Source organism: Onychomys torridus, chromosome 7, assembly GCF_903995425.1.
Source record: "Onychomys torridus chromosome 7, mOncTor1.1, whole genome shotgun sequence".
NCBI lineage: Eukaryota > Metazoa > Chordata > Mammalia > Rodentia > Cricetidae > Onychomys > Onychomys torridus.
This window is the reverse complement of record NC_050449.1, coordinates 91,752,614-91,771,863: the sequence shown is the minus strand read 5'-3', so window position 1 is coordinate 91,771,863 and position 19,250 is coordinate 91,752,614. Positions and strand designations below refer to the sequence as shown.

Genomic DNA, 19,250 nt, shown 5'->3' with positions numbered 1-19,250 from the left:
TTGTCTATTTTCTAAGTAAATTAATGTAAGCTTGGTATTTTTTCTTGCTTAAATGTTTGAAAGAATTTACTTCAAACTATCTGATCCTTGACTTTTCTTTGTGGAAAGGCCTTTGATTAAGAAATTTGGAGTAGCTAAGTATTGGTAGTACAAGCCTTTAATCCGAGCCCTCAGTGGGCAGAGGCAGGTGGATTTGTATGAATTGGAGGTCATCCTACTCTATATAGAAAGCTCCAGGCCAGCCAGAGAAAGAAAAGAAAATTGGATTTGGCTTGAGAGTTCAGTTCCAGCGCCACGTTGGGTGGCTGACATTACCTGTCACTGCAGCTCCTGGAGATCTGACAAAAATTAAAAAGAAAAAAATGAGATCTTTCAAACTTGATAAAAGATTTTAATTTTGGGTGGCCAGATGTCTCAGCAGGTAACCCCTCTTTCCACCAAGCCTGATGGCCTGGGCTTGACTCGCAGAACCTGTGTGGTGGAAGGAGAGAACTGACTCCTGCAAGTTGTCCTCTGTCCTGCACATGTGCAGCCTGGCATGCAAGCATGCACAAAATAAATGTAATAAAAAATTTAAACATTTAATTGCATGTTTACAATGCATTGCATACATATATAAATTGTCACAAATTAATTTAAAATTTTTAAAGAAAAAAATTAGGCTATACAAGTAGTAAAATTTTCCATATCTTTTGTGCCCATTTTGGTAATTTTTTGTCTTTCAGGGAAATACTTATTGATCTACAGGGTACTCCCCCTAACCTTTCTTATTTCTGTTTGTTTGGTTTAGAAACAGGGTCTCACTCTGTAGCCCTGGCTGTCTTGGAACTCACTATGTAGACCACAGAGTTCTTAACTCACAGAGATCCCCCTGCCTCTGCTTACCAAGTGCTGGAATTAAAGGCATGTGCCACTATAGCTGGCACTTAGTTTAAGTGTGAGTGAGTATGTGTGTGTGTGTGTCTGTCTGTCTGTGTCTGCCAGCCCGTCCGTCCATGTCTGTCTTTCTGTCTGTGTCTGGGGGTGCATGCTTACATGAGTGTGTACAGGTCATGTTAATGGAGGTGCCCAGGGAGGCCTGGAGAGATGGTTGTGGGCTGCCCCTTTTAGGTGCCAGGAACTGAACTGAGACTTCTGGAGGAGCAACAAGAACTCTTAGCCGCTGAGTCATTCTGTCTGTAGAATCCTTTAAAGAATTACCAAGTAGGCCAGGCGCCAGGAAGATGATTTCCTTCTGTGGAGTTAGCGAGCACATCTAATCACCAGAGCTCAGTCCGTCACAGTTACAGGACCAGTAGTCACATGTGGTTCTGTGAGATCTCAGCAGAAAGCTTGAGATGCTCAGTGATGACTCACTACTCTCTGAGGCAGAGGCAGGAGGGTCTCTGTGTTCAGGGCCAGCCTGATCTATGGAGCAAGCTCCAGGACAGGCTATACTGGATTATGTCCTAACATGGCAAAGTGGGTAGGATTCTGTGTGTCTGGATTCTTGGTCTGTCTTTACCCAGTTCTGTGTTTTTTCATCCTTTGTGTTGTGTATACATAGTTTTGTTTGGTTTTTGTGAGTGTCTCACGTGGTCCAGGCTGGTCACAGACTCACTATGTGACTAAGGATGACCTTAGATTCTTGGTCCCCCTGTCTCTATTTCCCAAGTGCTGGGATTAGAGGCATGTGCTTCCACACATAAGTACGTGCTACTGTTGAGCAGATGCCTCAGCTGACTATTGCTCACAGCACAGAAGATGATATTAGGCAGCATAGAGAGAAGGCAGGAGCTGTCCTGATGGGCAGTCATCCCCTGACTGTGGGAGGCAGCAGAGATTTCACCCTTGTTTCCTTCTCCTTTGTTTCCTTTTCTATTACCTGGTATGTGCACTCGAGTGTAGGCACATTGAATTGGTGTGGAGCTCAGGACACCTTTGGGGAGTAGATAGGTTCCCTCCTTCCTCTGTGGGTTCTGAGGATTGACCTCAGGCAGGCAGGCTTGTGTGGGAAGCACTTTTACCCCCTGAGCTCTGGCCAGCTCTTGTACTGTGGCCACGGCAGAAGCAGAGACAGCTTCAGGAATGGGCACAATCCTAAATCTCAAGAGCTAAAGTTTCTTTTCCTTTAGAGGTGTTGTAATCTGAAGAATATGGTACATCATCATGGGCTTTTCTCCCTGTTTTTTGTTTGTTCGTTTTTGTTTTTGTTTTGCAGAAAATACTTAGCATAGCTTGCAAAAAACGTGCATGAATAAAACCCCAGCTTTCTGGTTGGATAAAGAAGATATTCAGTTTACAAAAAAATACTTGGAAGATTTCAGGTTGCGAGCAGCTTAAAGCATGGCTAAGTTTCATATGCTATTCAGCTTATTCCTTGGCTGTGCATGTGAGGATCTGAGTCTTCAGTCTCAGACTTGCGTGCGTGCGTGCGTGCGTGCGTGCGTGCGTGCGCATTCAAGGGTAGCCCTACAAAGCACTGAAGGCCTAGTGAGTACTGTAACTGTAACTGACAGAGAAGGCTCATTGAAATGCCTCAGATATAATGGCAAGGCTCTGCATTGGATGTGCATATAACCCAGCGTTTCAATCCTAATAGAATGTCTGAGGTGCAGTTCAGAAGCACTTGGGGTAGAAAGACCCCAGAAAATGCCAGGTTGTAAGGACAGTGACAGCCATCAGATGCAATGCTGAGGTGATTCTTATTTCACAGAGACAGTAAAGCAGTTGTTATAGATAAGTTCCTGCAACCAAGGGCATACACAGTTTCTAAACCAAACATGAAAAAGAAAAGAGAAGCTCAAGCTGCATGCTGATGTACATTTGTGATCCCGTTACTTGAGAGGCTGAGGCAGGGGGATTTTCCAGGCCAGCTGGCCTAGATAGCCTGACCTGTCACCAAAATAAACACAAATCTGAATCAAGAAATAGAAGCTAAGTGAGACATGGTGGCTCTTGTCTATAATCCTAACACTTGGGAGGTAGAGCAGGAAGATCAAGAGTTCAGGGCCTCTGCTACATAGTAAGTTGAACTCTAGACCAGCCTGGGATATAGCAACTGTCTCAAAATCCTAAACCAAACTGACGAGAACATTATGTTAAATTTTATAAATTAACTAAATAAATTCAGTGGTATTAAGAAGGAAAGTGTTAGTGAACTTAAAGATTAATCAATAGATTTTGCACCACAGAGGAAAAGAGAGTGATGGGCAGACTAGCTTACGTTTCAAGGACTGTGGGGCAATCCCGGACAGTCTAACGGACTGTGCTCTGGGCTTCAGGAGAAGAAAAGGGTATAACTCAGAAAAACCATTTAAAGAAGTAACACAGGAAGCCTTTTCATGTTGGCAAAGGATGTAAGCATGCAGAGTTAAGAAACTGACTGCACTCAAATATGATAGAGGCGTATTCTGCACTACAAATATTAGTCATTCGTCACAGTATCTCCTAGCTTTTGTGATGTGGTTTTTATGTGAGTTTCAATACCCCTACTCATGAAATATGTAGAAAAACATTAGAGCTCTATCTTTTTATCTCCCTCCTTCATTGTCTGGAACACTAAATACTTTGTGTGACGAGTTTGCACGTTTAATGTAGCTATTGCCAACATCGCCACACGCCTGGGTAGTTTTCCTCTCCTAAGTCAGAACAAAGCATCCTCTTGACAGATTGTGATGTAACAAATTAACATTTGGTCTCTGGCACGAAGCTTCTAAAGCCCGTGTCATTTCCTGAATGATGGGAGAATTGTAGTTATTGGACAGGGGGACAAGTTGGGTGGTGTGGGGCATAGGATCTCATGTAGCACGGGCTGGCTTTCAGCTCCCTGTCTTCCTGCCTCCACATCTCAAGTGCTGGGATCATGGGAGCATCCCATGTCTGACTAGAACATCTTTTCTTATAAAATTTGACTGAGTCCCCAGTTCTGAGAGCTTCCAAAACCCTTATGTCTGTGTAGTGATAGAAGGGTTTCGTCTCTTGTTTTGTCGACTTTGTTGTTAAATTCATGAGTTTTCTGGTAACTACAAAGCTCCTACACAGCTCCAGGATAAAGGCTGGTTATCAGAGACACTAGTCATGAATAGTGGTTTGTTAGTCTCCCTTGATGGCCACAACATTAGGCAAGAGACTAGTAGTCAGTGATTTAATTATTCATGTTGACTTTGGACTCTTAATAAAAGTTGTGGAATAATAATAAATTATTAATTTGTTTTTAATTATAATAATTATTTACATTTATATTTGTTATATATAATATATTTTATATGTATGTATTATATAAAATATACTTAATAAATATATAATAAAGAAGAGTTGTGGAAATGACTCAGCAGTTAAGAGTACTTGCTGCTCTTTTGGAGTACCTGCATGGCAGCTCACAACTGTCTGTAACTCCAGTTCTAGGGGATCCGATCCTCTCTTACAACCCTCCTAGCTAATTCTAGGGGGAGCTGGTGCCCTCTTTTGGCCTCTGCAAACACCAGAGATGCATGTAGTGTGCTTAAATACATACAGGGAAAACACTCATGCACATAAGTTAAAAATAAATATCTTAAAACAGCAAAACTCTGGGGAATGGAGAGATGGCTCAGTAGTTGAGAGTACTGACTGATCTTCCAGAGGACCTGGGTTCAATTCCCAGCACAGCACCCACATGGCAGCTCACAACCGTCTGTAACTCCAGTTCCATGGGGTGTACAGACATATATTCAGGCAAAACATCTATACACATAAAATTAAACTAACAACAACCACAAAAACTTTTAACTAAAGAGTTCACACAGACTCTGGGTCGGTGGGTATATCATCGGGCTGTTCATCCTTGTCCTTTTAAATAGTTACTAAAATAAACTAGTGATCTTGCTCCCCATAGCTTGTGAACCATTACACTGAATTACTGACTTTGGGGACAAGGTTGTAGGATCCCTCAGTTAATTACCAGTTGGTCAGAAGTTTGATGAGACCTGGAATCTGAAATGGGGAGGGGTCTTATGGATCTCTGCCTATAGTTCGTGTCAGAATTGAATTCTGGCATCCATGTAGGAAACAAACTAAGCAGATTTGGTGCCTAAAGCATCTGAGTGTAGAGGAAATAGGTTCTCCTTTGGATAAGTGATTAGGAATACAAAGAAATAACTGTATGAAAGGTGGGAACTCACCCGTTTCATGCTACTGATCTTTTTGTGTCTAACACCTAAAGGCAAAAAGTAGTGGATTTTGGCCAGGGTATGGAACAAGAAGGAAGTTAATGTGTTGATGTTGTGAAAAGATTCAAATCTTCCCCAACACAGCATTTTTTTAAAAGATTTATTTATTTCTTATGTGTACAAAAGAGGGCGCCAGATCTCATTACAGATGGTTCTGAGCCACTATGTGATTGCTGGGAATTGAACCCAGGACCTCTGGAAGAGCATACAGTGCTCTTAACCTCTGAGCCATCTCTCATAGATTTACTTTTGTTTGTTTGGTTGGTTTGGTTTTTGTTTGTTTGTTTGTTTTTGTTTTTCAAGACAGGGTTTCTCTGTGTAGCTTTGCACCTTTCCTGGAACTCGCTTTGTACACCAGGCTTGCCTCGAACTCACAGAGATCCGCCTGCCTCTGCCTCCTGAGTTCTGGGAGTAAAGGCGTGCACCACCACTGCCCCACAGCATTTTTAATTGGTGAGTGTAAGGTGCAGTCTGCATGTTGGCTTGGTGCCTCCTGCTATGGCACGGTAGCCAGTCCTTTGCATGATTACACCCATTTCTCTTGCTTTTCTAATGTTTTAGAGCGTGTGTAAAAGGGTTTTGTAGCTTTATTGCAGTCAGATAATAAAACGTGACTATATGAAGCACGATATCACTTTAAAATTCTTTATTTTTGAAAATACTGAAACAGACTCAGACATTAGAAACAGGGGCAGGGTATTTGTTTGTAAACTAAGTTTCATGTGTTATCTTTAGAAAAAAATTTAAAACCATTTTTCCAAAAACAAAAACTTTGTTATAGTTAAAGGATTCTAAAAAAGTTTTTTTCATCGTTTCATTATAGATCATTTAAAATATCTACTTATTTTAACCATTTTTCAACTTTAGTCATTTTAGTGAGTTACCAGATTTCTCAAGCAGAAATAATCTTAATGACTTTCTCTTAAGTAAATCATAAAGGGACTATAAAATAATGCTTTTTAGTCTCTCCAGCAAGTTTCTGTAAAGTGTGTAGGTTTTTATTGTTACCAAGCCCAAGTTAGATTAGTTCTTTGTTATTCTTTCTCAGATTATACCTGTCTCTGTGGCTCTTCACAATTAGCACAGGACTTCTCTAGTCAATTGTACTTGGGGCTTTTGGGCTTTATAAGCCATGCCATCCACAATACCACAGTGCCCCTCCTCTCCCCGTGTCTAAGGCTCGGCAGAAATTTACTGGTGCAGATAAAACTATACTTCTTTGGGGTTGGGGATTTAACTCAGTGGTAGAGCGCTTGCCTGGCAAGCACAAGGCCCTGGGTTCAATCCTCAGCTCAAAAACAACAACAAAAAACAAAACAAAACAAAACTATACTTCTTTGTTTGGAGACAGTGTCTCACTATATAGCAATGGCTGGCCTAAAATTTGCTCTGTAGCCCAGGTTGGCTTTGAATTCACAGAGATCTTCCTGCATCTGCCTCCTGAACATAGGGGTTAAAGGTGCTCTGACTTGTTTTGCTTTTAAGCTATTATTAAGTAATATTTATTCAGCATTTATGTGGTAGTTGCTTGTTTTCATTTCTCAATGACTGTCTAGACAACATAAGATGGTAGGATTTTAAAGCTTGATTCTCTTTATCAACAAGTCCTTGGAAAGTGTTCACTTTTAAATTCATAATTTATTGAATTTGTTATATTTAAGTTCTGTACACAAAAGGTAATAAGTACACATAATTGTAAGGTCACTGGGAATAAAAAATATTTATAATAAATCTCAGTTTCCAACCTCCCACATGACAGATGCAAAATGTATTTTATATGCTTTATTCATGATTTGTCTAGCCACATTCAAAAATGATTTGTAGGAATCACGTATTCTTTTTCTATAATGTACACAGTCAGTTTTGACTTTTAAAACTTAATGAGGGTATTTAATTGACAAATAGTAAAAGTCGTGGTAGATGTGGGGATATAGCTCAGTAGATTTCCTCCCACACACAAAACTGGCTTCATTCCACAGTACTACATAACTAGATGTGATGGATCAGATTAGTAATTCTGTCACCTGGGACATGGGGACAAGGAGATCACAAGGTCATGTTTATTATGTGTATAACAAGATAAAGGCCAACCTGGGATACATGGGACACTGTCTCTAAAAAAAAAAATGTATGTATAGCTGGGCGGTGGTGGTACATACCTTTAATCCCAGCACTTGCCTTGTAGAGGTAGGTGGGTCTCTGTGAGTTCAAGGCCAGCCTGGTCTACAGACCAAGTTCCAGGACAGCTAAGGCTACACAGAGAAACTCTGTCTTGAAAAACAAACAAAAACAAAACAAAAATGTATTTATACGTGTGTGTGTGTGTGTGTGTGTGTGTGTGTGTGTGTGTGTGTGTATGCATGTGCACATGCACAGTTAATTGGTAGGTGGGCTGCATATTTAGCCGTCTCTATAGCTGTTGGACAAAATAGGGAAAATGGTCAGCTATGATAATCATGTCATAAAATAATCTAGTTATTAATGAGCTTGCAGTTGATGCTATCAATTGAAAAAGGTATGTTTAGTGACTCATCATGACACATACAGGGGTGATACTGTGAGTTAGTATGATATGTAAACCATAGGTGGCTTGGAAGTGGACGTGACAGTGCAGTTGAACAGAATCATTTTTGGAGATCCCAGCTGTTCAGGTGACTACACTTGGACATGTGGTAATTTATTTTTATTTGAATGGTAATATTTGAATTTTCCAAAGAAATATATATTGTGTCCTTTGAAAACTTCTTTATTCACGTGCATTGGCTTAAACCTGGGTTTAGGGTAGGATTAGGCAGAAACACTTCACTTCATTCTGCTGTTTAATAGGCAAGATAGCTGAGCATGGTCAAGCATGACTTTGGTGCCAGCATGGAGGATGAAGGAGGGTCAGAAGTTCAAAGAAAATATAAGGAGGTCTAGGGAGATGGCTCAGTGGTTAAGGGCACTGTCTGCTTTCCAGAGTTCAGTTTGTGGCACCTACATGGTAATTCCCAACCATATCTAACTCTAGCTCCAGGGATCTGACACCTTTTGGCTTCCACAGACAAGCACCAATGTAAACAAATCTTCTGAAAGAGTAAGTGATTAAGGAAATAAAGATCAACTGAGCTCAGGGTAGAGTTACATGATTATGTAATGAGTAGATACATATTAATGCTACCCACTGATGCCATATAGACAGGTCTGGGAATAAGTTGATACAAGCTCATTTGCCTCCAAAAGCATGTCATGTGCCATGTGCGGTGTAGCTCTGCTTAGTACCTGTTGGGGTGCTGTGTTGCTGTGCTGGGGCTAACATCGGGAGGCCTTGCTGCATTCAGCTGGTGTGCTTCGCCACCCTGTATTGCTGTTTTTCTTCTCCTTTTGCTCCTCACTCTGTTTTAAGTTGGAGATTTTTGTTTTATTTTGTTTTTTGGTTTGAGACAGGGTTTCTCTGTTTAGCCCTGGCTGACATAGAACTCACTCTGTAGACCAGGATGGCCTGAAACTCAGAGATCTGCCTGCCTCTGCCTCCCAAGTGCTGGCATTAAAGGCATGAGCCACCACCACCCTGCTAAACTGGAGGTTTTTATTAAAGGCCAGGGCTTCAGCATGAGGATTGGGGAAAAGAGGTGCTCAGAAGAAATCAGACGTGCCTAAATACTGAGTACTGACCCTTCAAAGGAGAGCCCCAGTCTCTCTTCTGAGGTGGATCCCTGGAGCTAACTGGCCAGCCAGCCATGCTGAATTAATAAGGTCCAGCTCCGCTGAGAGAACTTGCCTTAAAAGTACAATGGAAAGCAAAAGAGGAAGACACCCAATGTAGACCTTTTTCTCTGTCTGCATACATGTGACCATGCGCACACGCTTACAAGTGGCTGAATGAAGTTAATTCATTTTCATTTTTATTTCCCGTGGCATTTCTTATTGGATTGACAAGCAGTTCCAGTATGCCATGTCTGGTTTTGTTTTTGTTTTTCTTTCTTTCCGAAGCTGAGGATCGAACCCAGGGCCTTGCGCTTACTAGGCAAGCACTCTACCACTGAGTTAAATCCCCAACCCTTCAGTATGCCATGTCAAGGTACTACTAAAGGTACAGGAATAAAGGATAGTTAGAGAAGGTGTCCATTTTAGTTTATGTGCAGTGCTGGGAATCAAGCTGGAGGCTTTGTGAATCCTAGTAGGCAGGCTGTCCCTTCCCTAGGACAGCTGCGTAAATCTACTAAACACTGTCCTGTCTGTGAATCTTTAGAAAGAGGCCAGTGATGTGCAGGGCAGTTATACATATAGTTAGAATATCTCTTAACTGTCTGTTGACAAGTAATGACAGATTCATGTCATTTTTCCTTTTATTTGTTTTGTTTTTCTGAGATGGGGGTCTCACATCTTCCAGGCTGGTCTCAAACTTACTATGTAGCCGAGGCTGGCCTTGAAATCCTGCCCTTCCTGCTTCTGCCTCCTGTTTTGGTTTCTTTAGTGCCATTCCTCCATGGAGACCACTGGGGTTTTGACGGGTATTTGATGTTGTAGCTGCTCTGCTCACTAATGGGACACTGGATTAGCTCACCATCGTGGAGTGAGTGCTCACTTGATGTCTGTATGTAGGCGTCTAACCTGCTGCACTTTCTCTTGGCCTGGAGAGGGGCCCTGCGGTTGTGCATCACTCCTGATTGTTTTCATCTCCCTTCACAGGTTCATGTCAGAGCTGGTCTTTTTCATGGAACTGAGCTCCTGTGTAAGACTGTTGTAAGCTCAGAGATATCAGGAAAAAACGACCATATTTGGAATGAACAACTGGAATTTGATATTAATATTTGTGACTTACCAAGAATGGCCCGATTATGTTTTGCTGTTTACGCTGTTTTGGATAAAGTAAAAACGAAGAAATCCACAAAGACTATTAATCCCTCTAAATATCAGACCATCAGGAAAGCTGGGAAAGTGGTAATGATACAATAACTTCAGAAAATTGTTTATGTAATAGGCTATTTCAAGGCTCTGAAATGATTACAGAAGTTAAGTTCTTTCATGTGACTTGAACCCTAAGAACTAGTTCCAAGAAGATGGTAAAGTTACATGTTCATGTCTTTTTTATGTTCTTTTCTCCAATTTATTTGAGGCAATTTCATGATACAATGTCCTCCTACAGAAGCACAAAACCTAGGGTGGCCCAGCGCTCGCTCTGTAGCTCAGGCTGGCCTTGAACCCAATGTGACACTCCTGCCTCAGCCTCTGCTTGATGGGACTGGCAAGTATGAGCCGCTGAACCTGGGAAGTGACATTTTTAAAATACCTTGTCTGTAGTACCTTAACTAAATTTCTAAGTATATATATTTCAAAATTAAGATTTTTTTTTTTAAATTTTAGAAAGATCATAGATTGACCTCATTCAGCACACTTGATGTGACTTTAAAACATAAACCCATGACTGGACATTAGTTTGGGATGAAGTAAGAATATTTGTACTAATGTGACAGTCAAGTCTTTTGTCATAGTCTCTGTCATGGTATAAACAAACAGCTTCCAGAATCCCTTAAAGGATTGTCAAATGGTCATCTTCCATATCTCTACCTTCGCATGCATGCACACACACATACTTGCACATGTACACATATATTTCCTGTATTTTTTTTATCATTTTAAAGACAGGGTCTTTTTGTGTTGTTCAGGCTCCCCTGAAAGTCACTGTGTGGCCTAGGTTGGTCTTGAACTCTCAATCCTCTTGCCTCTGCCTACTGAGTAAAAGAATGTGCCACCAGAGTTGTCTCAGAAGCAGCAATAGTTGTGTCTGTGTTTCCAGCTCTGGGGATGGAACTAGGCCCTTCTGTGTGCTGAGGCTTACCACTGACTCACAGTCCTAGCCTTTCTATTTCATGTTATTAGTCAAATGTTCCTTTCTTCCTTCTCTGTTTCCCTTCTGTCTGTCTTTAGATAGAGTTGCTCACAGCCCAGACTAGCCTGAGACTATCTAGGTCTCTAGATCGTCTCCTAGACTACTAGCTGATGATGACCTTGAACTCCTGATCTTCCTGTGAGTTTAAGACCAGCCTGGTATACAACAGAACACTAAGGATGGGAAGGAAGATCTGCGAATATAAGCACTCCCGAGTGCTTATTATGATAAAGCCTTCTAAAAATAAATGTTAATGTCTCAAACATCACAGAAGGGCTGGTTCCTTTGTGGGCTTTCCTATCTTGATAACAGAATTCTTTTCAAAGGTTTGAAAAGAAAAACATATATGTATATGTATACACACACACAGTCACACACTCACACACAACTGTGATCTAGGCTGGTCTCAGAAGAGTACTTATTGTGTACTGCTACTTTTGTTGTTGTTTTGAGACAGGGTCTCACTATATGGCTAGCTTTGCTGGGTCTAAAGGCATGTGCCACTATGCTTGGCTTTAAAAACAAAAACAGGGGTCTGGAGAGATGGCTCAGTGTTTAAGAGCAGTGGCTGCTCTTCCTAGAGGTCCTGAGTTCAATTCCCAGCAACCACATGGTGGCTCAAAACCATCAGTAATGAGATCTGGTGCCCAGGAGATCTGGTGCCCTCTTCTGGTCTGCAGGCATGCAGGCAGGCAGAATACCATATACATAATAAATAAGTCAATCTTCAAAAACAAAACAAACAAACAAACACCCCCAAACAGGCTCTCATTCTGTAAACCAGACTTGCTCTGTGAACTTGCTCTGTAGCTCAGGCCGGCTTCACAATCTCAGCAGTCCACCTTTCTTAGCTTCCAGAGCTGGGATTACAGGTGTAAGTCCCCACATGACACCGGCACCGCCCTTTTAGCCATAGAAGTAATTCCTGAAGTATCAGATGCCTAGCTTCCTCCCATGCTAGATTTACTGTGCTACCCACATTGTATTCATCATTTAAAAACAGAAAGCAAAATTTTCTATTTGGCGAGCACACTGTTTTATTGTGGTATATTAATTGGCCTGTAGGATTTTTCCTACTTATAGGAATTATTATATAAAGATAATTGAAATTGCTCTCATCTATGTCTTCTTTTCATTTTGCATGATTTTTTTTTTGAAATTACCTAGAACTTCAGAAATTTCTAGTATTGACATTGGAATGGGGGCATGAGCATTGTCATGCCTTGAAGTCCATTCTGGGTTTATTTATGTTATGATGCCTTTTTCAACAGCATTATCCTGTAGCATGGGTAAATACGATGGTTTTTGACTTCAAAGGACAGCTGAGGTCTGGAGACATAATACTGCACAGCTGGTCTTCATTTCCCGGTAAGATGTACATTCTAAGGGCAGCCACTAGCGCTGGAGAGCAGCTAGCATTTTACTGGTGCATTACTCAGTCTTCCTTTGATTTACTGTTGTATTTCAGTAAAGAAATTGTCTTTGGTATTTATTCTTTTTGTTGCTTTGTTTGCTTTGTTTTGTTTTGTTTTTGAGACAAGATCTCTTTGGGCTGACCTGGAACTCACTCTGTAGACCAGGCTGGCCTCAAACTCAAGAGATCCATCTGCCTCTGCCTTCTGAAACCTGGGATTAAAGGCATGCACCACCATTTCCAGCTGTTATTTATTCCGAAATGGACTTACAGTGACTATTTTGTTACAGACATGAAGTTCTTGAGTGTATACTTCTTTATTTCAGTGTCTTCTTGTTTTAAACATTTTATTTTTGTAGGCTTTTAAGGAAACTTCCTAAATAACAGTGTCTTCTGGAACAAGCTTTACTGCTCATAGCTGTCGCGGTAAATGAGCACTCCGGAGAGTTAGAAAACAGTAAAAGCATTTGTTTTTCAGTTAGATTGAGCTTGATGATCGAGATAAATGAAGTCCTTTGCATATGCCTAAAGGCTTACTGATGCAGTTTGCTAGACTTTCTCAAGTGACACAACTTTTAGGGACATTTTCGTGAAAGAAAACCAGTTCTAGACTTTTGGTTTTTGTTTGTTTATTTACTTTATTTGAATTTTATTATTTTGTTTTATTTTGGGACAGGGTTTTTCTGTGTAGTCCTTGCTGTCCTGGAACTTGTTCTGTAGATCAGGGTGGCCTTGACCTCACAGAGATTCACCTGTCTGTACCTCCCAAGTGTTGGGATTAAAGACACACACCTCTACCACCCGACCAGACTTTTGTTTTTTTAAAGTTTACTTTCAAAACCATTTTCTTAAGAATCCAAATTGTTTGCATGTTTTAGATGAGCTGGAAGAAATGCTGAATCCCATGGGCACTGTGCAGACAAACCCATATGCTGAAAATGCAACTGCCTTGCATATAAAGTTTCCAGAGAATAAAAAGCAGCCTTATTATTACCCTCCCTTCGATAAGGTAAGCTAACTAAAAGGCCCCTATGCATGAAGGATGTAAATGTTCATTCCAACCTGAGTGTGTCCAGTTCTTTCAAAACTCTCCATACATTGACATTGTTGTCCAGTGGAAGGCTGTGCAATTATGACAATTGATTTTGGCTTATCTCAGACCAAGGGAAAGGTGGTGTTTCTGCAGTTCAGGGGCCATGTTTATAAAGAGTGATTTAGTTGTTCTGAGCTCTTTTCTGATGTAAAGAGTCTCTTAAGTGTATTTACACATAACTCTGAATGTGTAATGTGTTCTGTGAAACAAGCCTGGCATATTGATTCAGAGATTAAAGGTACAATGAAAGAGGAGATGATTTATGCTGAGTGTTACTGTTATCAGGACTTTCAGGGTAGTGGCTTTTAAGACAGTGTCTCACTCTACAGCATGACCCATTATGGAGCTATATACTCAACCTCAAAGGTGGTTTTTAGAGTATTATGAAAATTAAATATGTAATTCAACATCGCTTTCTTCATTTGTACTTTAAGTGAATTGTATCCACCCAGGAGCCAATTTATCATTACAAGGTCTTTAAGAAGGTTTATTCTGCCCAGCATGGTGCCTCACACCTATAATCCAGCAGAGGTGACATTGAGGCAGGGGGGTTGCCAGTCCCTGCCTCAGAATCCCCTTTGGTTACATATAAAGTGGCTCTTTCTCAAAAGCATTAAAATTAAAAAAAAAAAAAATGTGGATCACCACATTTAACATGTAATAATGTAGGTAAATTACTTAGGACTGTAGAACTCAGTCACAAGCCATGGAGCTTCTGATTCTTTCCTCCTTTCCCCGAGTCAGGCAGTTCCAATTTTTTCAAGAATATGAGCCCTCTATATAAACTGAGGAATTGAAAAATACTTTTCAGCTTCCACCATGTCATTCCTGCTACATTATTTTTAATGGCAGTGCTGGGGATCAAACCCAAACATTAGGAAATGCTCTGCCACTGAGCTCTACCTCTACCAAGCCTAGACTTCCACTCTTAGACTTTATTCCACTAAATAAACGTTTGGTTTATTTCCCTCCCCTCCCATATTGTCCTTTTTCCGTCTCTCCACACCCCTGTCATGCGTGTAGCTGGACTGGGCTCAGGCTTGCTCCCCTCCCTCTCTGTTGTCAAGAGAAACACAGGGTTTTTGTTGTTGTTTTATTTTTAAAATGTGTTCCCATTTATAAAGGCTAGAAGTGACAAATGTGTACAGTCTCTTGTAATCCAAGTGCAAAGTTATTAACATTGAAAATTCTACAAATATCACAGCCAAAGTGTAACTTTCCTTACTGTATTTGAAAACAGATCATTGAGAAGGCAGCCGAGATTGCCAGCAGTGACAGTGCTAATGTGTCAGTAAGTACCACGCTTCATCTGGCCTTTCTTGCTACAGAGCTATGTCAGTGTGAGGGCCTGACACCTCATCTGTTATAACACATGTGGGGAGACACAGCTCCAAAGCAGTCTCACATCCCAGTGCTGGCCAAATGTAGCTCAGTTTCTGGTGACTTGGATGTGAGTGGCAAACCCTTTTCTGTACAGGTTCAGGGTTGGTGGCCCACAGTAGATGCTATCACACCTCACATATTTCCAGTACTATCTTGGTATCATTTAATTAACTTAGGAGGCCATGTTCTTTCACATAGCAAAGCCATTATAATATGAACTAGCTTCACAGTGAGGGACCTTTGTCTTCTCCCTGAGAACTCTGCCAAGTTAAGCATGTCATTTCTGTTTTATGATTTACTATTTATTTCTGTTCCAGCTCCTTTTTTACTACATTACAAACAACAGAAGCATGGAAGCAAGACTAGAGTCCATATATTTATTCTGAGACATTTGTTAATATATATCATAAATTTATTCTGGGGCTGTTGTTAATATAAGTGCTGCTTACACCTCTCGGGCTAGACCCTGGACACAGGCGAGTGAGCACACACACACACACACACACACACACACACACACACACACACACACACGGGGGAGGGGGGGGCGAGGCGGGGGGGGGGGGCTGGCTTATAAATAATAGTGAATTTATAAGATAAGATATATTTAACCTAAAGGCAATAGTGCCATCTAGTGTTTGCACTTGGACTTAAAGACAGAAGAACCATTCTTTTTTTTTGAGATAGGGTTTCTCTGTAGCTTTCTTTGGAGGGCTGTCCTGGAACTCAATTTGTAGACCAGGTTGGCCTCGAACTCACAGAGATCCACCTGCCTCTGCCTCCCGAGTGCTGGGATTACAGGCGTGCGCCACCACCGCCCTGCAGAAGAACCGTTCTTAATATGTAGCTCATAAACTTAATATTGAGCAATGCAAAATTTTTAAAAGTATCCACTTTAATTAATCTTTGTACAAAATTTTAGTTTTTTACTTCAACTGGTAAAGCTGACAATTATAAATTCATTCATATACATTTGCTGAATAGTTGCCTGTGGTTTGCACAGTTAAATTCTATAATGAGTATTTTACTTTCTTAAGAGTCGTGGTGGGAAAAAATTTCTTGCTGTACTGAAAGAAATCTTGGACAGGGACCCCCTGTCTCAGCTGTGCGAGAATGAAATGGATCTTATCTGGACTCTACGGCAAGACTGCCGAGAAAATTTCCCACAGTCACTGCCAAAACTACTACTGTCAATCAAGTGGAATAAACTTGAAGATGTAGCTCAGGTAACAGAAGATCCTTTCCTCCCTCCATTTCTCCTTTCTCCTCCATTCCTTCCCCCTCTCCCCTCTTCTTTCCCCCAAATAACAAAAAAATCATTTCTGTAGCTCTGTATGTGTGTGTACACGTGCGTGTGTGTCTGTATGTACATGTGTATACATTACTTGTGTAAGTGTCTTTTCACAGGAGTATTCCCATTGTTGGATAAATTTTCTATTTTCTTTTATTTCATTTTTGTTTTGTTTTTGTTTTTTCGAGACAGGGTTTCTCTGTGCAGCCCTGGCTGTCCTGGAACTCACTTTGTAGATCAGGCTGGCCTTGAACTCAGAGATCTGCCTGCCTCTGCCTCCTGAGTGCTGAGATTAAAGGCATGCACCGCCGCCGCTGCGGCCGCCGCCGCCACCACCACCACCACCACCGCCCGGCTGGTTTCTTTTTAAAGATAGGCTCTCACTGTGTAACTGTGGCTGCTCTCAAACTTTCAATCCTTCTGTTTCAGCCCCACTGTCTCACTTAGGTGCTGAGGTTGTAGATACGCACCATGATGCCTAGCTTGTTGGATAATTCCCTGCAGGAGCTATTTTTGAGGTTTTAAATTGCTTACATGTGCTATGTACCATCCAGGAACTTTCAAGACTTTAGGGATCCTGGAATCTGGGTGGAGTAGCCATGCCCAATGTTAACAACCATTGTAACAGTAGTTTGAGAGCCACCATCTATCAAAGGGGGTGTAGTCAGATCCTCAGTACCTGGGTACCTTCACCAGTTTCATTATAGGACCCCAAGTGCTTTTATTGTTGTTTTAGGTAGGGTCTTACTATGTAGCCCTGGCTGGCCCAGAACTCCCCACACTGGCCTCAGACTCACTGACACCCACCTGCCTCTACCTCCAAGTGTTGGGTTTAAAGGCATGCACTAGCATGCCTGGCTGAGTTGCTTTTGAGATAAGCAGCCAGATGAAAGAACATCTTTTGGTCTCTGAAGTCTAATCAACATAGCTTTCTAGCACTGATATTGCCCAGGAAATTGCTGTCAGTGGTACAGGACTCAAGAACACCCAACAAGAGGTAACAAATCCTGAAGAGCAAGCTTTGCCAAGTCTGAGCTTTGCAAGGGCCACAGATCAGCCCCCTCCCCCAACTCTTCCTCAGATCAGTTTTCTTCCTGGCTGTCTGTCCCCCATGAGATTGCCCTGTAAATGTACCATAGCCACAGGAGGAGGTCTCGCATTACAGAGAGCCATGGCAGAGGCAGCTAAGAGTCCTCCTCTCCCGGTGTGGCCACATCTACGCATCTTCCACATGTGGTTCCAGCTCTTGCCCAAGAGTCTTAGTTGTCCAATGTCCAGTTAGCATTTGTGAATAAGATTTATTATCCACTAAAAAAAAAGGTAGCTATTATTTAGTTCTCATGGATTACTTATATTTATTCTGATTTGAGGAACTCAAATGTTCTCTAATTAATAAAAGATTCTGTAAAGTAATAGATTTTTTTTAAAAAATTCATTTAAAACTGGCAGGACTTGGTGGTGCATGCCTTTAATCCCAATACTTGGGAGGCAGAGGCAGATGGATCTCAGAGTTCTAGGATAGCCTGGTCTACAGAGGAAGTTCCAGGACAGCCAGGGCTATAAAAATCTGAAACCTTGCCTCAAACAAACAAACAAACAAACAAATACATAATTCAGTTTAAAGTAAAGTTTGTAATTTTATGTTGAGTTTTTAACCTCCTTAGTAGAGGTTACCTTGAGACTTAACTTACGTTTATACTTTACTTTTATATGCTTTCTTGTTGTTTCTTTTTTCTTCTTCCTTTCTCCTTAAATTATGTGATGGCTATGATTGTAGAAGTCACATCTGCAGTGTCTTACTCTGTTAATTATGCTCATAGTAACCTTTTAAACATTTTATATATATAAAGAGAGAGAGAGAGAGAGAGAGAGAATGTTTGAGAAACAAGAACAATCTTTGTTAGTCTACATCTTCCAGAATGGTTGAGGCATCAGTAATTAACATTTTTCCTTCCTTTTGACTATCTCCATTCCCATATGCCAGGAAAGATGAGTTACTTTTGTCTACCAAACTTCTGACCCAGTTTTAATTTTAAACAGCTTCAGGCACTCCTGCAGATTTGGCCCAAACTGCCCCCCAGGGAAGCGCTGGAGCTCCTGGATTTCAACTATCCAGATCAGTATGTCCGGGAATATGCTGTGGGCTGCCTGCGACAGATGAGGTATCTCTTTTATGAGACCATCCTGGGGCAAGGGATTGCCTGGGTGGATAAGAAAGAGGGTGGCTCCTTGAATGTCACGTAAGAAAGGTAAGCTTGTTTGAGCTATGGTAGCCAGGTCACGCGGGGTCTCATCACAGTGCCCTCTGCTGGCTCTGCACGAACATTTTAGGGACAGTAAGCCACTCTGCCTTTACTATAGGAGAGAGTTCTGAAACCTTAGTTTCCAAATGCCGGCCCCAGGCCAACCCCAGAGGCCAGCTTTTCCAAGGTGAGCAGCCATGACGGTGTTGTTTGTCTCTTTCCTTTGCAGTAGTCCACCAATTACCCCAAAATAAAGAGGGTTAATATTTTATGATGGGGGCATGTCTGTTTATTTTCAAGAAGGATCTCACAGGCTGCCCTTGAACTTACTGTGTAGCCCAGGCTAGCTAGTTCTCAATCTCAGACTTATTCTCTCCTGCCCCCCCCCCCCCCCCCCCCGTCCTGGCTATGGTCCCTTCTTGCTTTAGATCTGTTTTAAATAGTTTGTTAGGTAGAAGAGACTATATAAACTTTCTAATAGTGGTCTGAGAAGCAAAATAAGATCTAGAAGAGAAACATTTTTATACTTCTGTTTGGGGGGGGTTCCTTTTTTCTTTTTTTACTGCTTATTTATTTATCCTCCTCATTATTATTATTAATTATTTTTGGTTTTCCAAGATTCTGTGTAGCCCAGGCTGTCCTTAAACTCAAGAGATCCTCCTGCCTCTGCCTTCTGAGTACTGGAATTAAAGGCGTGCATGATCACTACCTGACTTACACTTCTGTTTTTTATACTGCTATTGGTCTTTATAAGTGGACATGGAT

General features: G+C 41.3%; 1 protein-coding gene across 2 annotated transcripts in view; it reads left to right on the top strand.

The window, feature by feature from the left end:
• Pik3cb (phosphatidylinositol-4,5-bisphosphate 3-kinase catalytic subunit beta) overlaps positions 1–19,250 on the top strand; it is a 109,543-nt gene that overhangs the window by 64,155 nt on the left and 26,138 nt on the right. For both annotated transcript variants that reach the window (XM_036193084.1, XM_036193086.1), the window contains exons 9-14: positions 9,861–10,112; positions 12,333–12,429; positions 13,354–13,484; positions 14,809–14,859; positions 15,989–16,177; positions 18,283–18,404. In XM_036193084.1, coding sequence (XP_036048977.1) covers positions 9,861–10,112; positions 12,333–12,429; positions 13,354–13,484; positions 14,809–14,859; positions 15,989–16,177; positions 18,283–18,404 — 842 coding nt within the window. The remainder of the gene's footprint in view (positions 1–9,860; positions 10,113–12,332; positions 12,430–13,353; positions 13,485–14,808; positions 14,860–15,988; positions 16,178–18,282; positions 18,405–19,250) is intronic.